Genomic DNA, 23,148 nt, shown 5'->3' with positions numbered 1-23,148 from the left:
TAAGTAAATGATAGAATAATGTTGTGGAGTTTAAAAAATGTGGCACATCTATGACTGACAATGGAGATAGTTATAAAACACATTGTTATGAAAAAACCAGGAGAAAGAAAATACATTTCTGTTTACGTAAAAAGAAAAGACCAAACACATGAAAAGTGATTTCCCGTGTGGACATATATGAATGAATATGAAAATTCAAAGGAAGTCTCTTGAAGTATATATGTAAATATTATGGCAGTTACTTCTGAAAATGATGTACAGTGGAGTAGAGGCAGCACTTTTATTTTATAATATTCTATCTTGCTCGAATTTTTAACAAAATGGCTTTAATAATTTAAACATGTAAAATTAGTTAACTAATGGACTTTCAGTGACAACCCAAGATGCCCTCTTATGGTAAAGAATATGAGTTCTTGTGGTTAGACTTTATGATACTTATTTTTAGCTTTCCGAGGCCTTTTCTGGCTTATGGATTTCTAATTGCTGCTACAATTTTGTTGATCTCAGAGCAAGTCTTTAGAAAATTAAAAGAAGAAAACAAGGTCTCCACTTCTGAGTCTGTTTTCGCTTGTAGTTTTGTAATGAATAGGAAATGACTGTTAGATATAAAGGCTCCTACTTAGCCTCTCAGTTTCATCATTTACAAAATGGGGATAAGGTACACTTCTTGCCACACAATGCCACTATGATCAAATGTGACAGTGAAAGTCTTTGTCAATTATTAGACATTGAAACAGTGATCCTTATTAGTTTAGGTCCATTCTAAATTTCATATCAGAAATAAAGCATCGTTTTGGTCAATATAGAGGATGTGACTGATTACATGTGAACCAGAATAAAATCAATCATGACTTGTTTTGGTTTACTTTTTTTCTTCCCCAAGAATATTTAAGGAAGGAAGACCACCTGGATCAGAGCTATTAGCGTATTAGACGGCATTCGCTTAGACTATAAAATAAAAACACATTTTATAGTGTTGCAAAGCAAATACATCTTTTAAAAATCATTATATAAATACAAAGCATCCATATCTAGAGTAATCTATCATAAAATTATAATAAATTTATTCTCCAGAAAATTTTGACTATAAAATTTAAAAAAAAGTTGGCTCTAACATCAAGTGTAATGCATCCTCAACTTGCACATTCCTTTCAAAATATCTATATTCATGAAACACCTACCGAAACAGCAACCAACACATAGGTCAACAATTCTGTAATCTAGCAACTTGGTAAAAGGAAAGACTGAGATGTATAATGAATCACGCCTCTGTCACTAATTCATTGAGTCATTTGGACAGGTTATTTTATTCTCTAGGATTGAATTACCTCAGTGAAAATTGAGGAGTCTGGAAGTCTAACAATCTTCCCACCCCAAAAGTCCATAATAAAGTGTTCTCTAGTCCTCCCTTTATCTGGGGCACTTCTTTTCCTTATAAATTAATCAAAGCATCAAATGATACCTAATTATCTTTTAATAGCTGTATAGCCATCTTTTTATGGATGTACCAATAATATATTTCAGGAGCCTACATTGATGGACCCTTAGGTTTACATATTTACATTTTTTGTCAATATTTTATTCTTCCAATCAATGCTAGCAATAAATATTATGTACATATTTTGTTTTATACGTGTGTGGGTATATTTGTAAGAAAAAATACTAGAAGTATAATTATCAATTCAAAATTTTAAAAGATATCAAAAATCCCCCTCCATATATTCTACCAAATTAGAGATATAATAACAATATTTGAGGTTTTCTATTTTATAAAACTCTTATTTACACATCTACTGTCAAACTTTTGGATCTTTGCCAATCATGTGGGTGAAAAAAGCAATCTCACTTAAAACTGCATTTTATCATATGATAGTTTTAACATTTATTCATACATTCAAGAGTCAATTACATTGCATTAATAATAAACTACCTATTCATATACTTTGCTAATTTATCTACTAGCTTGTTGCTCATTTACTTACTGACTTGTAAGAGCTCTTTACAAATTAGAGATATTATCCTTACAAATAATACTGCTTTTCACCTGGTTTTCCTTTTGCCTTTATTTGTGATTGCCTTGAAATAAAAGAAAAAAACCTCTGTGGAAAATTATATAGTCAGATTTTTCAACCTTTTTTTTTAACTTTGTGACTTTTGGAGTTTTTGTAAAACTTAATGTGATAAGTTATGGCCAGGCCGGGTCACTAAAATACAAATAGATACAATGGTGAAGTAAGAATTAAAAAAGTGGAAAAATGTACCACTGTCACTGCAAAGAATTGATCATATCAAACAGCCACTCTTAAATTCTAATTTCCCTCCTCTTTCTTCTGCTGCTCTCCCTACCCCTCCCTCCATTTTCCCCTCACCCCTTAGCCCTGCTCTCTCTCAGTATGCGACTACTGAGGATCCCAGCAGTGAAACGACTTGATTTTGCAAGGGTACTATCAACACGAATAGAAGTAGATAAGTTATAAATAACAAAATGTCTAACAACTAAATTATAACCAAAATATTCAACACACAAGGAAAAGATAAGCTAACAAATGTACATTAATAAGGTGAAATCCATATTGTAAAACACAATATTTTTTCTGCTATGTCAATATTTGGAAAAATGTTATGAATAAGCTCACTGAAGTTGTCAGAAACTTAATGTGCTTGTACACTTAGATTTCAAGGTATAAAAATATCATGCTTTCAATTGAAGACAATCACAAGTTTAGTAACATGAGTAACATATTCTGTAAATTAGAATCTGTAAATTATTTTTAAAATATTTGAAAGGATTACTAAATATTTTCAAGAGAATTTGTACTTTAGAATTATAAACATAAAAAATTGATTAAAATTATATTTAAATATTACACCAGGAAATCATTTTATGCAATTCCCTTGCACTTAGGACAAAAATCCAATTCAATAATTCAATAAACTGTATCATTAGGGAAAATAATTGACACGGTGCTGTGATCCAGTGAAGGTTCTTCATTGTCATTTAGGATTATGTTTCCTCATGGTGATCCCTAGATTTTGCAGGAGTTCACGTGATGGTTTCTAAACTTTCACATTGATGATTTAACATCTTCATTCCTCAGAGATTAGTTGCTGAGGTTCAACAGGGGTGTACAAACAGTGTAGAACACAGACAGGAACTTATCCACAGAAAGTCTGCTAAAAGGCCATATACAGAAATAAATGCAAGGCCTGAAGCAAAGAATCACCATTGTGATGTGGGCTTAATGTAGAAAGTGCCTTGACTGACCCACTGGAGGATCGACGTCAGACAGTGATCAGAATGATGACATGGGAAATAATTAAAGCCAGAAAACAGCTCAGTGCTATCAGGCCACTGTTAGTCAGCATCATAATTTCCATTTCATAAGTATCCATGCTAGCCAACTCTATCACTAGAGGAAGGTCGCAAAAGAAGCTGTCTCCCTCATTGGGGCCACAGAATGGCAGGTCCACTGTGAAAGCCAAGTGACTCACAGAATGAAGAATACCCACAGCCCAGGAAATCAACACAAAATTATGCACAGTCTTCAATTCATCATCATGCTGTAGTGCAGGGGATTACAGATGGCTATAAACCTGTTATATGCCGTGGATACAAGCACAGTTGTCTCACTCCCAACAAAACTATGAAGAAGAAACATCTGGGCCATGCAACCCTCCAAGGAAATAGCCTTGTACTCAACAAAAAAAGTCCACAAGCATCTTGGGGGTGACAAAGCTAGTTTGGCAGATCTCAGTGAGAGAGGTTACTGAATAGGAAGGACATGGGAGAGTTCAAATGGGAGTCAGAGGAAATGATAACAATAATCAAGATGCTGCCAGCACTGATGACACATACACTATAGAAAAGAGGGCAAAAAAGAAAAGTTGAAGTTGCCAAGAATTAGAGAGTCCCAGAAGCACAAACTCAAACATCACCAACTCATTTGTGTGAGCCATGTATTCAATCTACTGTCACCTAAGTAAAAGAAAATCAGGAAAACATCACAATTTTTGGCACTGTATCTAGTATATTTACAAAAGAAATATGATAATCTTTCAATTTAAACTCAGTTTAATTTAATCAACTATGTAAATCATCAATTGGCTAGTATTTAACAACTATGATTATTGTAAAAAGTGGGGGAAGTATGAAAAAAGAGAATTAGATATGGATTCAACCATAATTAGGAATATAGGGAAAACATATTAAAAAATAAAGATACAAAGTCAGAAACAAGCAAATATAAGTGATACATTAACATCATAAATATTATCAAGATGAAAGAAGTTATGCCAAAGTGGTAAGGGAAGGCATCATGGAGAAGGTATTATTTAAACTAAAATTTTTTAGAACTTTGGAATTTGCTAGGCAAAACTGAAGGAAAAGACTATTTCAGGCAGAGAGAATAGCAGGAAGATACCAAGGGAAAAATACGAAAATGAAGTGATGATGCTAATAATAAGTAACTCATTCGAGTGTGTTTAAACCAAAGCTAACCCTGAAAATATCTAGATGTTAAGCAGTAGCTCTATTGATGGACACATTGCCACTAGATCCTTTGTCAATGTCTGTAGGGTAAACCCAGGGTGATGGAGGTGCATAAATCTGAGTGACTAATAGAGAGAAGAAATTGTGGAGATGCAGTAAATCCTTCCCATAAAATTTCTAGTGCTGTCAGTTGTTTTATGACAAGCTTTTCTCAGTTTTATAACTTTCTCTCTGTCAAAGCCCAATTGTTGATGAATAGCAGAACCATACACAATAGAAGACACTCTCAAATATGTTGAGTATGGAAATTAAGAGATCATGGCTCAACTTCTGCAAAATCATATAGTCTGTTAAGTTTTTCTCTGGAGGCCTTAGTCTACCTTTTCTTCATCTTCCTCCCTTTCATCTGTACTTTATAAGGAAAACAAATTTATAAGGAAAAGTTAATTTACATATTATAACAAAATTTAAAAAAGGAAAAAATGTAAATAAATGATGAGAGATTATTGGTATGTTTATAAAGAAAGCCAGGAAAGCCAGAATGAGGCTGTGGCAACTGAGGTACTGGCATCAGGCACAAAATTTACCAAGGGACTAAAACTTTTAGTCATCAAGATAAATAATATTTTGAAGATCAAAGTTAAGGTGAAATTATGAACAGAATATCAATTTTTAAAAATAAATCCATGAATAGTACAAATTTTTCCTTTGCCTCAGGTTCCAATATGGCTCTAGATAACACTATTACTGATCCTGTTTTTATTTAAAAATTAGTATTTATTTTGTTCATCATGGATTTTTTGAATTAATTTTGATTTTTTAAATATTGGTTAAATATTGTTTATCTCTATGACTAAGTTTTTTTGTTACTCCCTTAAATTTTGCACTCAAAGCAAGTGCCTTACTCACCTCTCTAGTTTCACCATTGTTCTGGCTCTGAAAGCAAGTCACATGACCATGTCAGTAGTGAGTATGTAAGAGTCAGCATATTGCTGGTGATGAAGCCATAGGCAGAGAGAATATAAATAATGGTCATAAGGATTTTCAAGGTATGATTCTTCTTAAGAAAAAAACTGTCCTGTCGAAAACTGTTGGTAAAGAACTGTCTATTAACCACTTCCTCGAGGGAAAGTAACCCCCCAAATAGGACATGAAAAGATGTACCATGATCTCAGAATTTGTTGTTTACTCACTTTTACTCTGCTCAGCTAAAACAAGGATAAAGAACTTTTTGTTTTTACATTGAAGATTATTGAAATAAAAAATTAATTAAGGATCAGAGCAATTAAATGCAACTTAATTTTTTTTATATCTGGTAGTTCTTTTTTTGTTGTTTTGCTTTAAAGTGGAATCTAGATTTATGAGTTGCTTTAGAATTGAAATAATGAACACACATTCTTGTAAACTAAATATAATTTGTAATCAAATGTTTATTTGTTCTTATCTATTTTCAGCACAAAGACACAGTGTGAGAAGCAGAAAAAGAGAGGAAAGAAAAATGAGAGGAAAAAAGAGGTACAGAGAAAGTTAGAAAATGATTAAAATGTAGAACAAGAAAACTGAGAAAAAAAAGGCTATTGGAGAGATAAATGACAAGAAAATTATATAATTACAAATATATATATATATATATTTTTTTTTAAGGTGAAGAGACAGAGAGACATTGGTTCACAGGAATACACATTCCATAAATCCAACATAGCCACAAAAAGAAATTGATGATAAAGAGGTCTATACAAAGGAAAAGAAAGAAATAAAGGGAAAATACTCAGGGTTAGACACATTCTTAGGCAGAGTAACAGCCCATCTTGGAGTAGGTTAGAGTCCTGCCACCAGAGACTTTTCAAAACGTGATATTTTTCTATAATTATAAACATTTTCTCGGACTTCTCTCACTTCTTAATGTCCACTCCAATACATAAGATAAAATTAATCTGAAGATCAAAATTAGTTCTCAGAATAGAGGTTTTTTAACCCAGCTGGGAAAGCTTTATCATCTTAGACAGATTTAGAATTTAAGAAAAAACAAACAAACATTTTCAAGCATTATATCCTCAGGTTGACTAGAGATGATATATAGCTATTTACTGAGCAAAAAGCATATAAACAAAAATAACTTATCATAGTGAAAATCTTTGACAGAAAATGATTGTCCAACAATGATTGTTAATTATTAGTAAACACTTTTCAGTACATATTGAGACAATGATGTTTATATTTTTTATTCTGTTAATACAACAAATTATATTGAATGATTGTTAAATGTTGAACCAACCTTGCATTTCTGCTTTATCTTAATTAGATCATTATTTTTTCCCTGCTTTTATGTATCCTCGATTAAATTGTAGGGTTTTCTTTAAAGGAATTTTGTGTCTGTTTTTGAGTAAGACTGGTCTAAAATTTTCTTTTATTATAAAATGCTTGTCAAATTTTGGAATCAGGGCTGTTCTGGCTTTATTGAGTGGAGGAACATTCCCCCAGGAAAGGGAATAAATATCAGTCTCTGTTTTTAGATGGCATTCTTGCATGGAAGGAATCATAAATTTTCTTTGTTTTATGATTTGCTTTAACCAATTCTTCATGGGGGCTATATTTTCTAGAGACTGTCATGTCTAGCATATATACACATTTAATTCTGTGCTTCAGAACTGGGAGATAGAATACTCAAGATAGAAGACTCCTAGAAATATAATTATTCAGTCATGAATACAGACATATTTTGATATACCAAATTGCTTTCTAAAAATTGTTCAATAATTTTTGACCAAATAGAACATCCACATTTCCAAATTTTAAGTCCCACTTAGTACTATTCTTTTGTTTTATTCTTTCTCAGTGTAACAGAGGACACAAGATTTCTCTCATTTTAATTTACATTTTTATTACCTGTTAGATTCAATGTTTTTCTATTTTTGTTAACCATTGTTATATCTTTTTTCTTAAATTTTTCTGCTTATGATAGTTGACCCATAAATCTTCAGAAATAATTAAATAAGGCTGTCATTTTAGAGTTAAGTTCTATAAGCATCCACAATGGATAGGAGAACATAAGCCAGCTCTCAATTAGAATGATTCCTGGGCCAGTGAGACTTGATTTTAACCTGGTGATAGGTGTTAACACACCTAGAGAAAGATTATATGCAGCCCTGGTATATGGATAGATAAGAGAGGGAGTCACTGAGAGAAATCATAAAAGTACCCATACCACCATTGTTCAGGTGAGTGTTTCCCTGTCAGGTAATCAGCCTCTGATGATCTTACATACGTCAATCAAGTAACCAAAACTTTAAATTTTAACGCAGATGCACCAAAATCACTTACTAATATGTGGCTTCCATTTCAATCATAATACTGTGACTACTTGATTTATTTGACAATTATATTTTCAGCATAATTTGATAAGTTTCTCCAAGTTTCTTGTAATTATTAAGAAGTTGAGATTTCTGAGTCTGTAAGTATGTGGGCCAAAACTTGAACTGGAGCAATTCTTTAAGTTAGTGTGAATTATGAGGTTTTCTGGTGGTTGGTTAGCTAAATGTCCTGTCCTGGTGTTACCATTCTGCAAGCCTTATGCAGAGGAAGTCATTTATCATTCAAAACCTCTATGATTCTCTGCTTCCCAATTCAGTCATTTCCTTGAGGCCAGAGAACTTCCTTAATCTGCTTTATGTGTCCACAACATCCGGCATAAATTAAGTAAAGAAAATTGCTGAAATGCATTAGGCTTCTTTGAATTGAACAAAACTGAGCATTACCACACTGAGATTATTAACTCGAAATATATGTTTATGACAACTATCATATTTTTACTTGCCTTTATTAACTAATTGCTAGTAAATTTTTTATAGCTATCTTGATTTGAAAGCTTTTACTGAATGTGAGACTATGACTTCTGCCTCTTTTGTAATACCTGCCAGTGCTAATTTTAGTAATATTCATTCAGCCTGTTTTTAATCAATGTCAGTTTATTAAAGTAAGCTCCAGTGAGGCAACCTCACACATGGACAACTAAACGTGAAAACAAGATCAGATTGCCACAGAGTACCGTGACTCATATAAAATTCTAAGACAAATACAGACAATATAGTTTTCCACAGGCTTCCTGCTCCATCGCTTCAAATAACTCGTTCATGTGAAACAACAGTAGCACTTTCCTGGAAACCAAAGCTTTGGGTTTTATATCATCCTTGTGGCACTTACTGCATGTGCTTACATGTTAAATTTCTGGTACATTGACAAATATGGTAAGAAATAGAGCAGTAATTATCTTAGAAACTTTTAATCTATTCTAAGTAATAAAAACAAAATCGCAATTGTGTCTTTAGTTGAAAGATCACAAGTTTGAATCGAAAGCCAGGACAAACAGAATAAATTCCTCCTGGCATAAATTCAGAAATGCAGCGATGACAGTGACAGATATGTGACTGATAAGAGACTGAATCAATTGTGTTAATCTTCCTTCTATTTTTTCCATGATTTGGTGGAGTGCTTCTGAAATTGCATTTACAGTTTGAGAAAAATAAGTATGGAGTATAGTTTCCACTTACAGATATATGCGCTTTCTGTGATTACTTTGAAATTTAAACTCTTAAATGAAATTAACTAAACAAAATCACTGACTATTCAGATATTCTGAATCATTTTCAACTGACGGTAGGTTTATTATCAGTAGTATAAAGAGCATCTGTATGTAAGTGCTGAAAGATTTCTCACAGAAGGTGGAAGAGTACTCTTGTAATCTGAACTACAGATTTGATGGTTTATTCATGTATTATTTATTTTAAAGCCAAAGAAGTAAAAATCAGTCCTATCATCGATACTGCAGAATCAAGGTATTGAAAACTTAGCAAAAATAATAAATATAATAAAAGTAGATTTTATAAACACAAATGCCTTATTTGTAAACATGGAATTTTGGCAGCCTATTTATTGAAACCAACTTATTAGTTGAAATAATTATGAACTGTAACTAATAAAAGTGGAGGAGTCTTCATACATGCAGTCATGTCAAAGCAGATTCTGTTTTTAAATCAAAGAATGCTAAATTGTTCTTTATGCTATTCCAATCAAATCAGATGTGTTAGCTAACCTGTTTTCATGTGGTGCTGATTTTGAAATGCTACAAGATACTTTTTTTAACCATGCCTATGTAAAGGGAAAAAAACTACTTAGGAATTTTGACACATGTAGTTGCTCTTTCAGGGAAAACGAAGAAAGCCACAGACTATTGGAACTGATCTCATAATATGAGATACTGCACTACATTTACCAACTTCACCAGATTCAGATCTTCTAATAGTGAAAGACTAACTGTGATAGAAACACAATAATAACAATCATATATCTGCATTACAAAGAACAAGAAGTAAGGATTTGTGTTACTTCCTCGAATTATCTAAAAGATCTGCTTGGAACCCACATGTCGGTTCCTTAGCTTCCTCATTGCTTCCTTAACATCTTTATTCCTCAGCGTGTAAATCATGGGGTTAAGGAGAGGAGTGAAGACAGTAAAACACACAGAGATAAATTTGTCAATTGGGAAGCTTTCAAAGGGCCAGATATAGATGAAGATTAATGGGCCAAAGAAAAGAACCACAACAGTGACATGAGCAGACAGGGTGGAAAGTGCCTTGGACATCCCACCAGAGGCTTGGTGATGGACAGTAGCAAGGATGATAGTGTAAGAAATGAGCAAAAGGAGGAAACAGATAAGTGAGAGCAGACCACTGTTGGTGAGCACCAGGATCTCTAAAACATATGTGTCTAGGCAGGCAAGTTTGATCACAAGGGGGAGGTCACAAAAGAAATTGTCAACCTTGTTGGGTCCACAGAAAGGAAGATTGACTGTGAACACCAGGTGGCTGGCTGAGTGCAGGATGCCAATGGTCCAGGAGACCCCCACCAGAACAGTGCACACTCTTCGGCTCATGACGGTCATGTAGTGCAGAGGTTTGCATATAGCAATGTATCTATCATAGGCCATGGCAACAAGAAGCACCATCTCACTACCCCCAAAAACATGCAAGAAAAAGATTTGTGACATGCATCCCTGAAAGGTGATGGTCTTGTATTCATTGAGGAAGTCTACAATCATCTTGGGAGTGGCAAACGTAGCCTGACACATATCAAAGAAAGAGAGATTGCTGAGAAGAAAGTACACTGGGGAATGCAAGCGAGAGTCTGTAATTACCAGGAGAATGATAAGGATGTTTCCCAACATTGCAGCTCCATAAGACACAGAGAAGATAAAGAAAAGGAAGAGCTGTAGTTCTCTAGAGCTAGAGAGACCCAATAAAATGAATTCAGTAACCACTGACTTATTGCTCCATCCATTAACTGAATCTGGCTTGATGAAGTTATCTAGAGGGGAGAAAAATAAGGAAAATATATAAGGAAAAGCCCTTTACTATTTTGCAAATCAAATGGATACTTCAGTTCCAATAACCAGAAAAATAATATGGTGAGGCTATAAGACACGGATTATTTACATTATCATTAGCAATTGATATTTTCCTTGTGGTTATTTACATAATTACATATTATAAATTGTTCTTTACTTTTGCATTTATGGGTTGACATGGTAGATAATAGATAAATAGAAAGCTAGATTTATCTAACAGAGAAGTCAATATGGAAAGAAGGAAGATGTTGAGTGTTTGCCATTGTATTCTAACATGCTTGTGTAGAAGTGTGCAAAATCTCAACAGTACGTTGGAAGTTATATATACCGTACTTACACATTCAGATTACGAATAGCAGAAAATGAGCCTGATGCCTTTTATAGAATCTTGAAAAGAGAAAAAATTTAGGCCAAGTGTAAAGAGATGGAAATCGGCCCAGTTGCTTTGGTAAATGACATCAGAGAAAGCAGTGAGATGTGACCATGTAGTTATCTGCAGTAATAAGAAGAGAGAAATGAATTTGCAACAAGTTAAACTAGTGTGAACAACAGGTTATATTCACTTTTCTATATTAAAACAATCAAGCTGTACCGCAGTGTTACACCACATAGCGGTGGAAGAAGCATCTTCTAGAACGACAGAAGCATACATTCTTTTTAGCAAAAATGATACTTCTAGTGTCACAGTTGCAATCTTTACCTCTCTCAATGTGATTTACCTTTCAAGGCAGTTGAATCTGATACTATTTAATCTGACCAGCTACCTTCTCTTCAAAGTTAGGACTGAATGCAATTTCAATTAGCATGATATATTTGCTAATTAAATTTGTATTTATACTACCTGTCTTTGCTGATGATTTTTATAATGTCTTCTTTTTCTAATGAGATTAATATCACAATAGCAAGTGTTTTTCCAAAGCCCATTGAACAGCATGTTTGATGTAATTAATTCATTCAACAAATATATGGATTACTTGCTATGTACTATGCACTTTTATGGACTCTGCAGAAAAAGCTATGGGAAAAAAACAGGAAAAAGTGTCCCACCTTCATGTAGCTTACATCCTAAGGAGGTGGTGGGGCTGGCAGAGACAATTAAAAATACATAAATAAAATACATTGTCAGCTAATTATAAGTGCTATGGAGAAAAAAAAGCCGAGCAAAGGGGTACCGACCAATATTTTTTCTGAGGTGGTCAGAAACAACTTCACTATACAGATTACATTTCAGTAAAGACCGAGGGAAATTAGGAGCAAGCTTTGAGGAAATCTACTTCAAACAAAGGGAATAGCAAGTATGTACAATAACTTATTTACGTGAAATAAGCATTCCCTTGGGAACTATCAGTATAATTTGGGCAGGTTTATTAGAAATTGAATGGAAATCAGCTTTTGATGTTATTATGGAATTGACACATTCATAATTGGCATTTCTGAATAGTATTCTACCTCGCAGGCCTAAATACATCTACAACTTTAGGCAACTATAAATTCAGTCTTAAAATAAGGACTCACATTAAAAACTAGCCTTTTTATTTTCTAGAATGAAATATGGATATAAAACTGCTTTCCAAATTCTATATTTCCATATATATATTCTTGAATATACAGAATTTGAAAATCAATTTTATATGTTTTAATATAACTTATGGTGCTAATTTTATCATTCAAAATAAAATTGAAATCATCTGTGATTTCTAGGAAGAATCCTTTGAAATGAAACTCGTGGCCAGATCTTAGAAGCTGGGGAGAGCTCCCTGAGTGTAATCACACTTGATGAGAGTTAAGATGTATTATTTATTCATGGCAAGAGTTTCACATATTGAGACCATTTAAAAACATAAAAATTGCTAATTACTTTTTTGTGTTACTTCAAAGAATCTTATGTCCTTTAAAACATCTTCCTATACTGTGGATACGCATATGAAAAGCCTGACAAGAATTTGCACAGTGCTAAGTGTATTGAACCAAAGTTTTTAATGATAAACCATTCCACTTTGTCTACAATGAGTTTTATTAAATTGACTTAGTTTCATTGTAAAAGTACAGGCAGAATTTCTCTAAAACTACTTTAAAAGTTTTTTTCCATATTAAGAAATAAGCATATTCTTTATTCACAGTTGTGTGTTCAGCAAGTCTTCATAGAAAGGCAGAGGGTGAAAATTTCCACAAGATGCCATCATATAAAGAATACACGATTCGGGATCAGATCTGGATTTCATTCCTGGTTTCACTACTTATTTTTGTGATAACATTTGTTCATTTATTCCAACCTATTGTGCATCTACTACGATTATGTGCCCAGCATTCGGTAGGCCTGGGCATACAACAGTGATCAAATCAGATACAATTCATGTCCTCATGCAATTCATCACATCTCTCTGAACTTTTGATTTCTTACTTATTGCAGCCTACATTTGAAAGATGTAAAAGTTATAAAAGATATATAAAGTGTTAAATAAATGTTAATTGTGTTAGCTTTCCATTATAATTAAAACTGACATGGTAAAGTTTTACCTCCTTTCAGGGAAAGCCAATCTCAATGAGAAAATATCTGTTTCTGAGTAAATTAATAGTCCATGAAACTTTAAAGGGCCAAAAAGAAAATTAAAATGAAATTTTAGAATGAAAAAACTTTTTCTATAATGTTTATAATTTGTTGAAACAGTGAGATGGAAATCTGACAAAAAGGAAAGAAGACACTGAAAAGAAGTCAGATAGGGTTTTTATAGTTCTCTCTGTATTCACTGTTAGTTACTGCCGGTCTTTGGCGTTCTTTAACTCTAACCTGTAAAGGAAAGAAAGTAGAGTAAACTAGAGCTAGAATTATGTTCCCAATAGTTATCATTGTGAAAGAGAGGAGGGCATTCTTTGATGTTCCATTATGAAATCTACTTCAGACTTAGAACACAGAGTTGAATAGTACCCAGTCTTGGACTTCAGCGTATCCTATAGATGAGCTTTCCTTGGTCACTGACTTTGGAAAGCAAGAAATTGCAGGTCTCTATCTAAGATAAAGATAAAGTGAATGTGAAATCAGCCTTCCGTTTGAAAGGAAATGTGAAATTTCTATGTGGCACTTTCCAGACTCAGAAATTGATTTTTCTGAACCAGGAGAGTCAACTGAAAGCATTCCATTCAAGAATAGAGAAGTGAAGTTTACAAGGCGAGAGGTCAAATTGTAGAAGCTTCTCCTTTCGGTCAAACTCTAGATTGCTCAGCTCAGATTCACAAACACAATAATTTAAAGACTTCTATGATGGTAGTGTAGATGTGATACATGAAAAGAATCAAAGACATGGAAGAGAAAGACAGTAGCTGGACAATGAAGATAACCATATTTATATGAGAAAATTGACTTCTTGTCCCTGTGTACATAATTAATCAAACTGAATAAAAGCTTTTGGATATGATACACTTTGATTTATTTGCCTTGCATTGATATGTGACAAATAATTACATAAATAGATTTGTAACTCTGATGCAAGAAAGTGCAAAAGAATTGAAGCTAGAAAATGTCCTCAATTAAGAAAAAGATCAAATTATAGCATTCTATATTTGTAAAATGTCGAGAGGAAAGAGTTTCTGCTAATCACAATTCTGACAGCCAGTATTTTCTTAGTCAACTTCATACAAAGCATTGTGCTAAACACTTCAACTGTTAATTCATTTATCGTTACAATTCTATAAAGGGGGTACTATTATTAGTAGTAGAAGAAGCTGAATCTTAGCAGTAAAGTTAGTGTGACAGGGGCACACTGCTAGTGAACCGGGTTTTGCATAGTCAAAAGACGTATTTTTAGCCACCATATATTACTTAATTGAAGACCTGATCACTGTGAATCTATATCTGAGGAAGTCTACCTGATTATTAAATGACAATCTTGTGCCCCATTCTATTCTCTATCGTAATCTTTGTTCTTTCACATCTATATATCAATATTCTCACTTTTACCTGGGTGCCTCAATCCATCACGTGTGTTAGAAATGACAATAATTAGACATAGTTTGACATTTTGTTTCAGATTTTAGAATCTCATAAACAAACTCCAAGTTCTCATGCTCATGAACTCAAGGCATCTTAATTCTAGCAATAACTTTAGCCCAGAATCCCTTTAACTCTCTGAATGATGAAGTTCATATTTAATTTGTTACTTGATATGGTTAAATTCCACATACCAGTTTCGAGAGAAATCCCAGGGAAGAAATAACAGGTTGGGAAGAGAAGCCCACGAAATCTTTTTTTTTTTTTTTTTTTTAAAGAATGAGTCACTAGAGTGCATAAAACAAACATTTAAGTACGAAACCAGTGCCCAAAAATTTCAGATAACTAATCTCATGAATTGCAATAGCCAATTAAAGAACTTCCTTTGTAAATGAAGTCATCTTTCTGTGGGAGTGATTAACATAATTTTGGTTGCTTTTTCCAAAAACAGGATGGTAAGAACTTTTAAGTCATTCATCTATAATTGCAAGTGAGGCATATATCCACAAGAGAGAAATGTAGTGACCGGGAAGCTTGCAACAGTTATATTTACTCTCATTTAATAATCTATGTCCATCCAGGTGCCTTTTTTCCCATTGTTTAAAGTGACTATGCCCATAAGCATTAGCCCAGATCTCAGAGATAAAATTCAATCACATTACTGAGTCCTTCTCATTTTACATATTAACCTTCAACTTTATCTCTTCTCACTCTGTGCTCTGTGACTAAACTGCTTTCATTTTCTGGAACAAACTGCCCCTTTCCACGTCAGGGGGTCTTGCTTTCTCTTTCCTCTATCTGAATTTTTTTTCCTCTGGCTCTTCACATGTTATATCCATCTTATATTTCAGCTTTCAGATGAAAGGTCATTACAAAGAGCAGCTTTTTCTGAGCACCATTCCCTCTCCCTGTACTCCTAATTTTTAATATTTTTCATCTCATGACGTTATTTGCTCCTTTCATAACACTTACAACAATTTTAATTTTTTAAATTTTTTCTTCACATATTAGCGTTTGTTTCTTCATTCCTCCTCCCCACCCCAGACTGTTGGCTTCATGCGTGAAAGAACTAACTCTCTGGGGATCACTACTGTATTCCCAGTACCTGGCACAGAACCTAGTAATTGGTAGGTGCTCAAAAAGTAGCATTGATTCAGTGAATATTTGAATGTATAAGTGACCATGAGGTGGTTACTTATTATTTTTAAGAAATGCCAGAGAACTTTATCTTTTTGAGAATGTCATATAAATGGGATTATACCATATAAATACATATATATTATTATTTTTATTATTTTTTGGTGAGGAAGATTTGCCCTGAGCTCACATCCACTGCCAATCTTCCTCTTTTTGCTTGAGGAGGATTGGATCTTAGCTAACATCTGTACCAAACTTCCTTTATTTTGTAACTGGAATGCCACCACAGCACAGCTTGACAAGCAGTGTGTAGGTCCATGGCCAGGATCTGAACCCTGGCAGTCAAATTGGAGTATGTGAACTTAACCACTATACCACCAGGCTGGCCACCAATCTTCTTTTTCTATGTGAGCACCCAAAACTTCATGGCCACTGACAGATGAGCGGTTTACATCCACATCCAAGAACCGAACCTGGGCTGCCAAAGCAGAGCACACCAAACTTAGTCACTAGGCTGCCAAGACTGACCCCGTTTTTCCTTTATATTGCCTTTTTTACCCAACAGAATGCGTTTGAGATTCGTCCAAGTGGTTGCATAAATCAATAATTGGTTCCTTTTTATTTCTGAGTAGAATTCTGTATCAACTGTGGACTTGGCCATGTGCCTTGTTTTGTCCAATTTGATAATAGTACTCAAGTGTTTTGCATTGAAGATTTCTTGCCACTAGTAAAATCCTGAGGCCACCATGTGAATGAGCCCAGCTAGTCTTCTGGGGAATCAATACTGCTACCATGGTTGAATTCAAGCCACCAACAGGTTAGCAGCCATCTTATAAAATCCCTGATAACTTGACAATCAGCTCTCAAGGGCTGGTATAAGACAGCTCCAAACACAGATGAGAGGCCCTGTGGAGAGAACTGAGGTGCCTTGGCTGGCAGTCAGCTAGCTCCTGCTGCCAACCTACCAATCACCAGATGTGTGAGTGAGGTCATTATTCATCTTCCAGTTTCCAGACACACCAGAGAGTCCAGCAGATATGACACATGCTGGCCCAGACCTGAGAAAGAACCTATCTGGTTTGTGAGTAAATATAAAATGGCTACTGTTTTAAATCAATAAATTTTGGGTGATGGGGTGGCCTGATATGTAGAAAAATCTAATAGATGCAATTGTCTACTTTTCATTCCAGATCACTCTAAAGTATCTTGAATAGTATAAACAAATGGTAAGTGGTTTCTGAAAAACTGACTCTACAAGACACCAAGAAAATCAGTGAAATTTTATTTTCATTGAGATAAGTAGCTAGGTTTTTATTTTTCTAGTGGACTACTAAGGCTATGTGTAAGTTGAATTAATCATTTAAGATAGTAGAAAATATGGATTGCAATACCAGGAATATAAATTAGCTGTTGACACTAGTTTCCCATCCCAGTTGACATTTCCTAGTTTCATTTCTCCATCATAGATTATTGCGACTTTGTGAAACACATAGGTACAAAAAGCTTCACACAACTTTCCTGTAATAAAATATGTTAACTTTAGTGATCAAAGTTGAGCTGAAAACCACAAACTAAAATCAGACATTTGAAATACAAAGATTTAGAGACATCTTACTCTTTCTGCCTTCGTTTAAAACAAGACAGAATTTAAAGCAGCACATATATCTAAAACCTGGAGGCAAAATAATAGGTAACTTTCTTTAATTAAATTTTTTATACCAGGGGCCGGCCCGGTGGTGCAGTGGTTAAGTGCTCATGTTCCGCTTCTCAGCGGCCCGGGGTTCGCCGGTTCGGATCCCGGGTGCAGACATGGCACCGCTTGGCACGCCATGCTGTGGTAGGCATCCCACATATAAAGTAGAGGAAGATGGACACGGATGTTAGCTCAGGGCCAGGCTGCCTCAACAAAAAAAGAGGAGGACTGGCAGTAGTTAGCTCAGGGCTAATCTTCCTCGAAAAAATTTAAAAAAAAAATTATACCAGATAACTTGCATGGAAATGAACAAAAACAGACCTCCAAAAATTAGATTCCTTCTTGTACAGTTGGGCAATGAAGATATTTAACCATTGTGGGCCTATGTAATGGTGGAAGGAGAAAGCACAGAAAATGGCCTTGATCATCATCCTCGCCTTCTAAAACAGGACATTCGGACTTTCTTCTTTATATTGGCTTTTAGGATATGGTATGCACTGGATAAACTCATTCTCTCCTATCTAAAGCCAATCCTATTACCCCAAGTCTGGAGTCCTTCTGTTTTCTCTGTCTTCAGTACCTTACTTTCTTAATGTATCCTCTCCCAACTATAAACTTTTCTCTTCCAATTTATCCCCAAAATTCTTGAGAGAGATACTTGCACCACTGTCCCCACTTCTTCATCCCCCATTCACTTCTCTTTCTGTTTTGTTCTTTTCTCCATTTGCTCCATTTTATATCCTTTTCTGTTCTGTGTACCTGTGGGCTGATCTCTGTGGACTACATTATCTGGACCTTTTTGCCTCTGGCTTTTATTGAGATTGGAGAGTGGAAGGAACTGGCAGGATATTAGGGAGAAGAAGGAGAAAGAGCTCTGGACATTTCTTCACTTCTTCTCCCTGCCACATCACTAAAATTCTGGCAGCAATTACATCCTTGACTTGACTACTCAGTCAGTACCTTGTGGTATCTTCATGGCTCCAGCTCTCACCAGTTTCCATCTCTTCTCCTGTCCCTTCAGGCTAAGAGTGGTAAAGGTTCCTGCTGCTGGTGCCTGGATGCCTCATTTAATTCTTCCAAGACTTTTACAGATAGTACTCTTTATATTCAAAATCTCTGCCAAATGTGCTTTCTGTTTCCTTCTGTGCTTCGCTAACACTTCTTGACTTTTTCTAATCTCATCTTGGACTTCATAATTCAATCAAAACCACATCCATTTATCTCATTTTAACTGCCTGTTCAAAACTTAAAAAAAAAAAAAAGTGGCCTGCCCAGACATTTCGCTTAATAAAAGGCTTCTGGTCTTAGAAGGAATGACATCATTCTCTTGAGAGGAAGGTGCTAAAGGTAATATGTTTAAATAGTGTTTTTTCTCTCTACTATATATCCAATTACCTACTGATCATCTCCACTTCAAATCCATTATGTACAATACTTAACTCTTCATCTTCAACATATTTGACACATAGTGAATGTTTAATCAAATTAATGAATGAACTCCCCTTAGAGTATATATCTTCTTGCTAGTTCCTCAAGCAAGAAAGCTGAGAGCCAATCTTGATTGTCCCTTACCTTCAAATGTAGCCAATCAATAGAACTTACCTTTAAATATCTCTGAATCTTTTCAATTCTATCTAACAAGCATCTCCCATCACATGCATTCAATTTCTCTCCGGAAAGGCAGCATCCTTCACCAGATTCTTTAATATTTCCAGAGACAATTTATGGATATGTAAGTAAACACATATACGTAATGTACCTTAAAATATATATCACTAAACATAAATGTTAGCACGTTTTGCACATGATTGTGCATGCTGGTTTTCTCATGTATGAATAGTTTGAGTAGATACTTCCTATTAGTGCATGAAGAATTACCTAGTTCTTTTATTATTTTATTTGTGTTAAAAAATCGTTTATTATCTCTGTTTCTGTACATTAGGAATTCAGTAGTGGTTGGCTGTGCAGTTCCAACTTGGGATGTATCATTCTCATGAAGCTACAGACATCAAAAGCTTGACAGGGGCTGGACAATGCACTTTTATAGCCAGTTGTTGGTGCTGGAGGTGGGAGGGAGGCCTCAGTTCCTCTCTGTAGACTTGCTTGAGTGTCCTCATGGCACAGCAACTGACATCCCCCAGAGCAACGAGTCCAAAAGAGTGAAACTTTTTATGACCAAGCCTCAGATATACCACATGTTTACCGTCACCATACTCTACTGGACACTCAAGCCAGCTCTAATTTAGTGTGGGACGGACAACACAAAGGTGTGAAAGCCAGATTAGGATCATTGGAGACTGGCTACCACAATTGCAATATTTAGTTTTGGCAAGAATGGGAGGAAATGGGTGTCCTCATATGCTATTGCTGGGTCTATGAATTGGTGTACCTCACTTAGAGGGTGATTTGATAGTAGTTAGAAGATTTAAAATGTACGAATCTTTGCACATATTCTACGTGAAGAAATATGTATAAGGATATTCACTGCAGCAGTGTTTCCAAAAGCAAAAAATGGGAAATACCTAAATATCAGTAAATAAAGGAATGGATAAATAAATGATAGAATACTGTGGAGGAATTAAAAAGATGTGGCAGACCAATGACTGACCATGGAAAGATTTCTAAAACACATTGTTATGGAAATAAAAAGAAAATGAACTTCCATTTACGTAAAAAGAAAAAAAACTAAACACATGAAAAATGATTTTGTATGCTTGCATGTATGAACTAATACGAAAATTCACAGCAAATCTCTCAAAGGATACGTGTAAAACTTTTGGCAATTACTTCTGATAATGGTCTAGTGAGTGGGGAGTGGAGATACACTTTTGCTTTATAATATTCTGTCTTGTTTGAATTTTTAACAAAATGGCTTTAATAATTTAAATGTTTAAAATTGGTCACTAACGGACTTTGAGTGACAACCCACAATGTCCTCTTACAGTCAAGAATAGGAATTTTTGTGGCTAGATTTTATGATATTTATTTTTAACTTTCAGAGGTCCTTTCTGTGTTATGGATTTCTAATTGATGCTAGTTTTATTGATCTCAGAGCAAGGCTTTAGAAAATTAAGAGAAGAGAGCAAGGTTTCCACTTGTGAGTCTGTTTTCACTTGTGGTGCTGTAATGAATAGGAAATGGATGTTAGATGTACAGCTTCCCACTGAGCCGCTCAGTTTCATCATCTATAAAATGAGGATAAGGTACACTCCCTGCCACACAATGCCACTATGATCAAATGTGACACTGAATGTCATTGGCACTTATTAGACATTCAAAAAGTGGTCATTATGAATTTAGCTCCATTCTAAGTTTCTTATCATAAATAAAGTATTGTTTCATCAATATAGAGGATGTGACTGATTACACATGAAGTAGAAAAAAATCATGAATTGCACTGGTTTACTCTTATTCTTCCCCCAAGAGTATTTAAGGAAGGAACACCACCTGGATCAGAGCTGTTAGTTTATGAGAGTGCATTTGCTCAAACTATAAAAACAAAACACAATTTGTTGTGTTGCAGAGGAAAAAATCTTTAAAATTACACAAACATCAAAGCATCCATATCTAGAGTAATCTATCATCAAGCTGCAATAAATGTATTCTCCAGGAAATCTTAACCATAGAGTTAGAAAAATCATTGGTTCTAACATCAATTGTATGTTGAACACTCCTATGAAAGTATCTATATTCATGATACGCCCACTAAAACAGCAATCCACACGTCTACAATTCTACAGCCCTGCAATTTGGTAGAAGGAAAGACTGCATGCAATGTATAAATGAGTCTTGCCTTTGTCATTAATTCATTGAGCTGTTTGGACAGGTTATTTACATTCTCTAGGCTTGAATTTCCTCAGTGAAAAGTAAATAGTCTGGGTTAAATTATCTCTAACAACACTTTCCATCCCCAAAGTCTATGATAAATTGTTCTCTATCCCAGCCTTCTCCTGAGGCACTTCTTTTCCTTGTAAATTGATAAAAGCAGTGGAAGATCCCTACTTTTTCATTTTTTTGAAGATTGGCCCTGAGATAACAACTGTTGCCAATCTTCCTCATTTTTTTATTTCTCCCCCAAACCCTAGCGGAAGTCATCATCCAGTTGTACGTCATTCTAATTCTTCTATGTGGAATGCTGATGCAGCATGGCTTGGTGAGCAGTGCTAGGTCTGCACGCAGGACCCAAACAAGCAAACCCTGGGCTGCCGAAGCAGAGCATCCAAACTTATCCACTCAGCCAAGGGGCTGGCCCCCTTAATTATTTTTTAATAGCCGTTCAACATTGTATTTTATGGGTGTACCAATAATATATTTCAGGAGTCTACATTAATGGATGTTTAGGTTTTTATATTTAGATTTCTTGTCAATATTTTGTTCTTCCAATTAATGCTTGCATTAAATACTATGTACATATTTTGTTTTATATGAGTGTGGGTATATCTGTAAGATAAAATACTAGAAGCATAATTATTAATACAAAGCTTTAAAACTTTTATAGATATTGAAAATTTTCCTCCATATATTCTACCATTTTAGAGATTTATTAACAATGATTGAGTTTTCCTGTTTTATCAAAGTCTCGTCAATCCAGTTTACTATCACACTTTTGGATCATTACCAATCACCTAGATGAACAAAGGAATCTCACTCTACTTATACTTGCATTTATTTATATGATAGTTTTAGCATTTATTTGTATGTTCAAGAGTCACTTACATAACATTAATCATAAACTAGCTATTCATATACTTTGCTCATTTTTTTACCAGCTTGTTGGGCCTTTACTTATTGTTTGTTGCTTGTTATAAACTAAATTAAAAAAAGAATTTCTTAACAGAAAATAGAAAGCCTACAGTTGTCATCACTCCAGATTCAGTATTTTAATTACACTATAGGACATAAGTTAATAGCTATGTGCATAGATATTAATTCTGCATTCTAAGTCCTAATGCAAGCAATTCCTTTTTTCATTATTAACTCTTGCTGTTTACAAAGTAAAGATATTACCCCTGCAAATAACACTGCTATTCATCTAGCCTTTTTCACTTTATTTGTGATAGGCTTTAAAGAAAAAAATCTCTGGAAGATTGTGTAGTCAGATTTATCAATAATTTTTTCCCCACAAACTTGCAATAAGTACTTTTATTTGATTGGCATATTATTTTGCTGTTGAGGTAACATTGGTTTATTACGTTATATAAACTGGAGATGTACATCATTCTATTTTGATTTCTGTGTAGACTACTTGATGTTCACCACCCAAAGACTAATTATCATCCATCACCATACACATGTGTGAATCACTCCTTTCGTTCTCCTCCCTTCCCCTGCACCTCCGGCAACCACCTATCCAATGTCTATCTGTATGCGTTTGTTTGTTCTTGCTTTGTCATCTATGTATGGTGTGGTCATACGATATTTGACTTTCTCCCTCTGACTTATTT

The 23,148-nt window shown here is 34.5% G+C and overlaps 1 protein-coding gene and 1 pseudogene across 1 annotated transcript; both read right to left on the bottom strand.

Moving 5' to 3' along the window:
- Nucleotides 1-3,026: 3,026 nt before the first annotated feature.
- Nucleotides 3,027-3,957, bottom strand: LOC106833366 (olfactory receptor 4K1-like; annotated as a pseudogene).
- Nucleotides 3,958-9,884: 5,927 nt separating this feature from the next.
- Nucleotides 9,885-10,709, bottom strand: LOC106833367 (olfactory receptor 4K1-like). Its single transcript, XM_044765221.2, has one exon. It carries the CDS (start codon nucleotides 10,707-10,709, stop codon nucleotides 9,885-9,887), a length of 825 nt encoding a protein of 274 aa, XP_044621156.2.
- Between the last annotated feature and the right edge of the window lie 12,439 nt (nucleotides 10,710-23,148).

The sequence above is a fragment of the Equus asinus genome, chromosome 2 (assembly GCF_041296235.1).
Source record: "Equus asinus isolate D_3611 breed Donkey chromosome 2, EquAss-T2T_v2, whole genome shotgun sequence".
Taxonomy (NCBI): Eukaryota; Metazoa; Chordata; class Mammalia; order Perissodactyla; family Equidae; genus Equus; species Equus asinus.
The sequence above is the reverse complement of the archived record's forward strand: the minus strand, read 5'-3'. Positions and strand labels throughout refer to the sequence as shown.

Coding starts and splice junctions, on each gene's coding strand:
- LOC106833367 (XM_044765221.2), bottom strand. CDS start 10,709: ATGTTGGGAAACATCCTTATCATTCTCCTGGTAATTACAGACTCTCGC.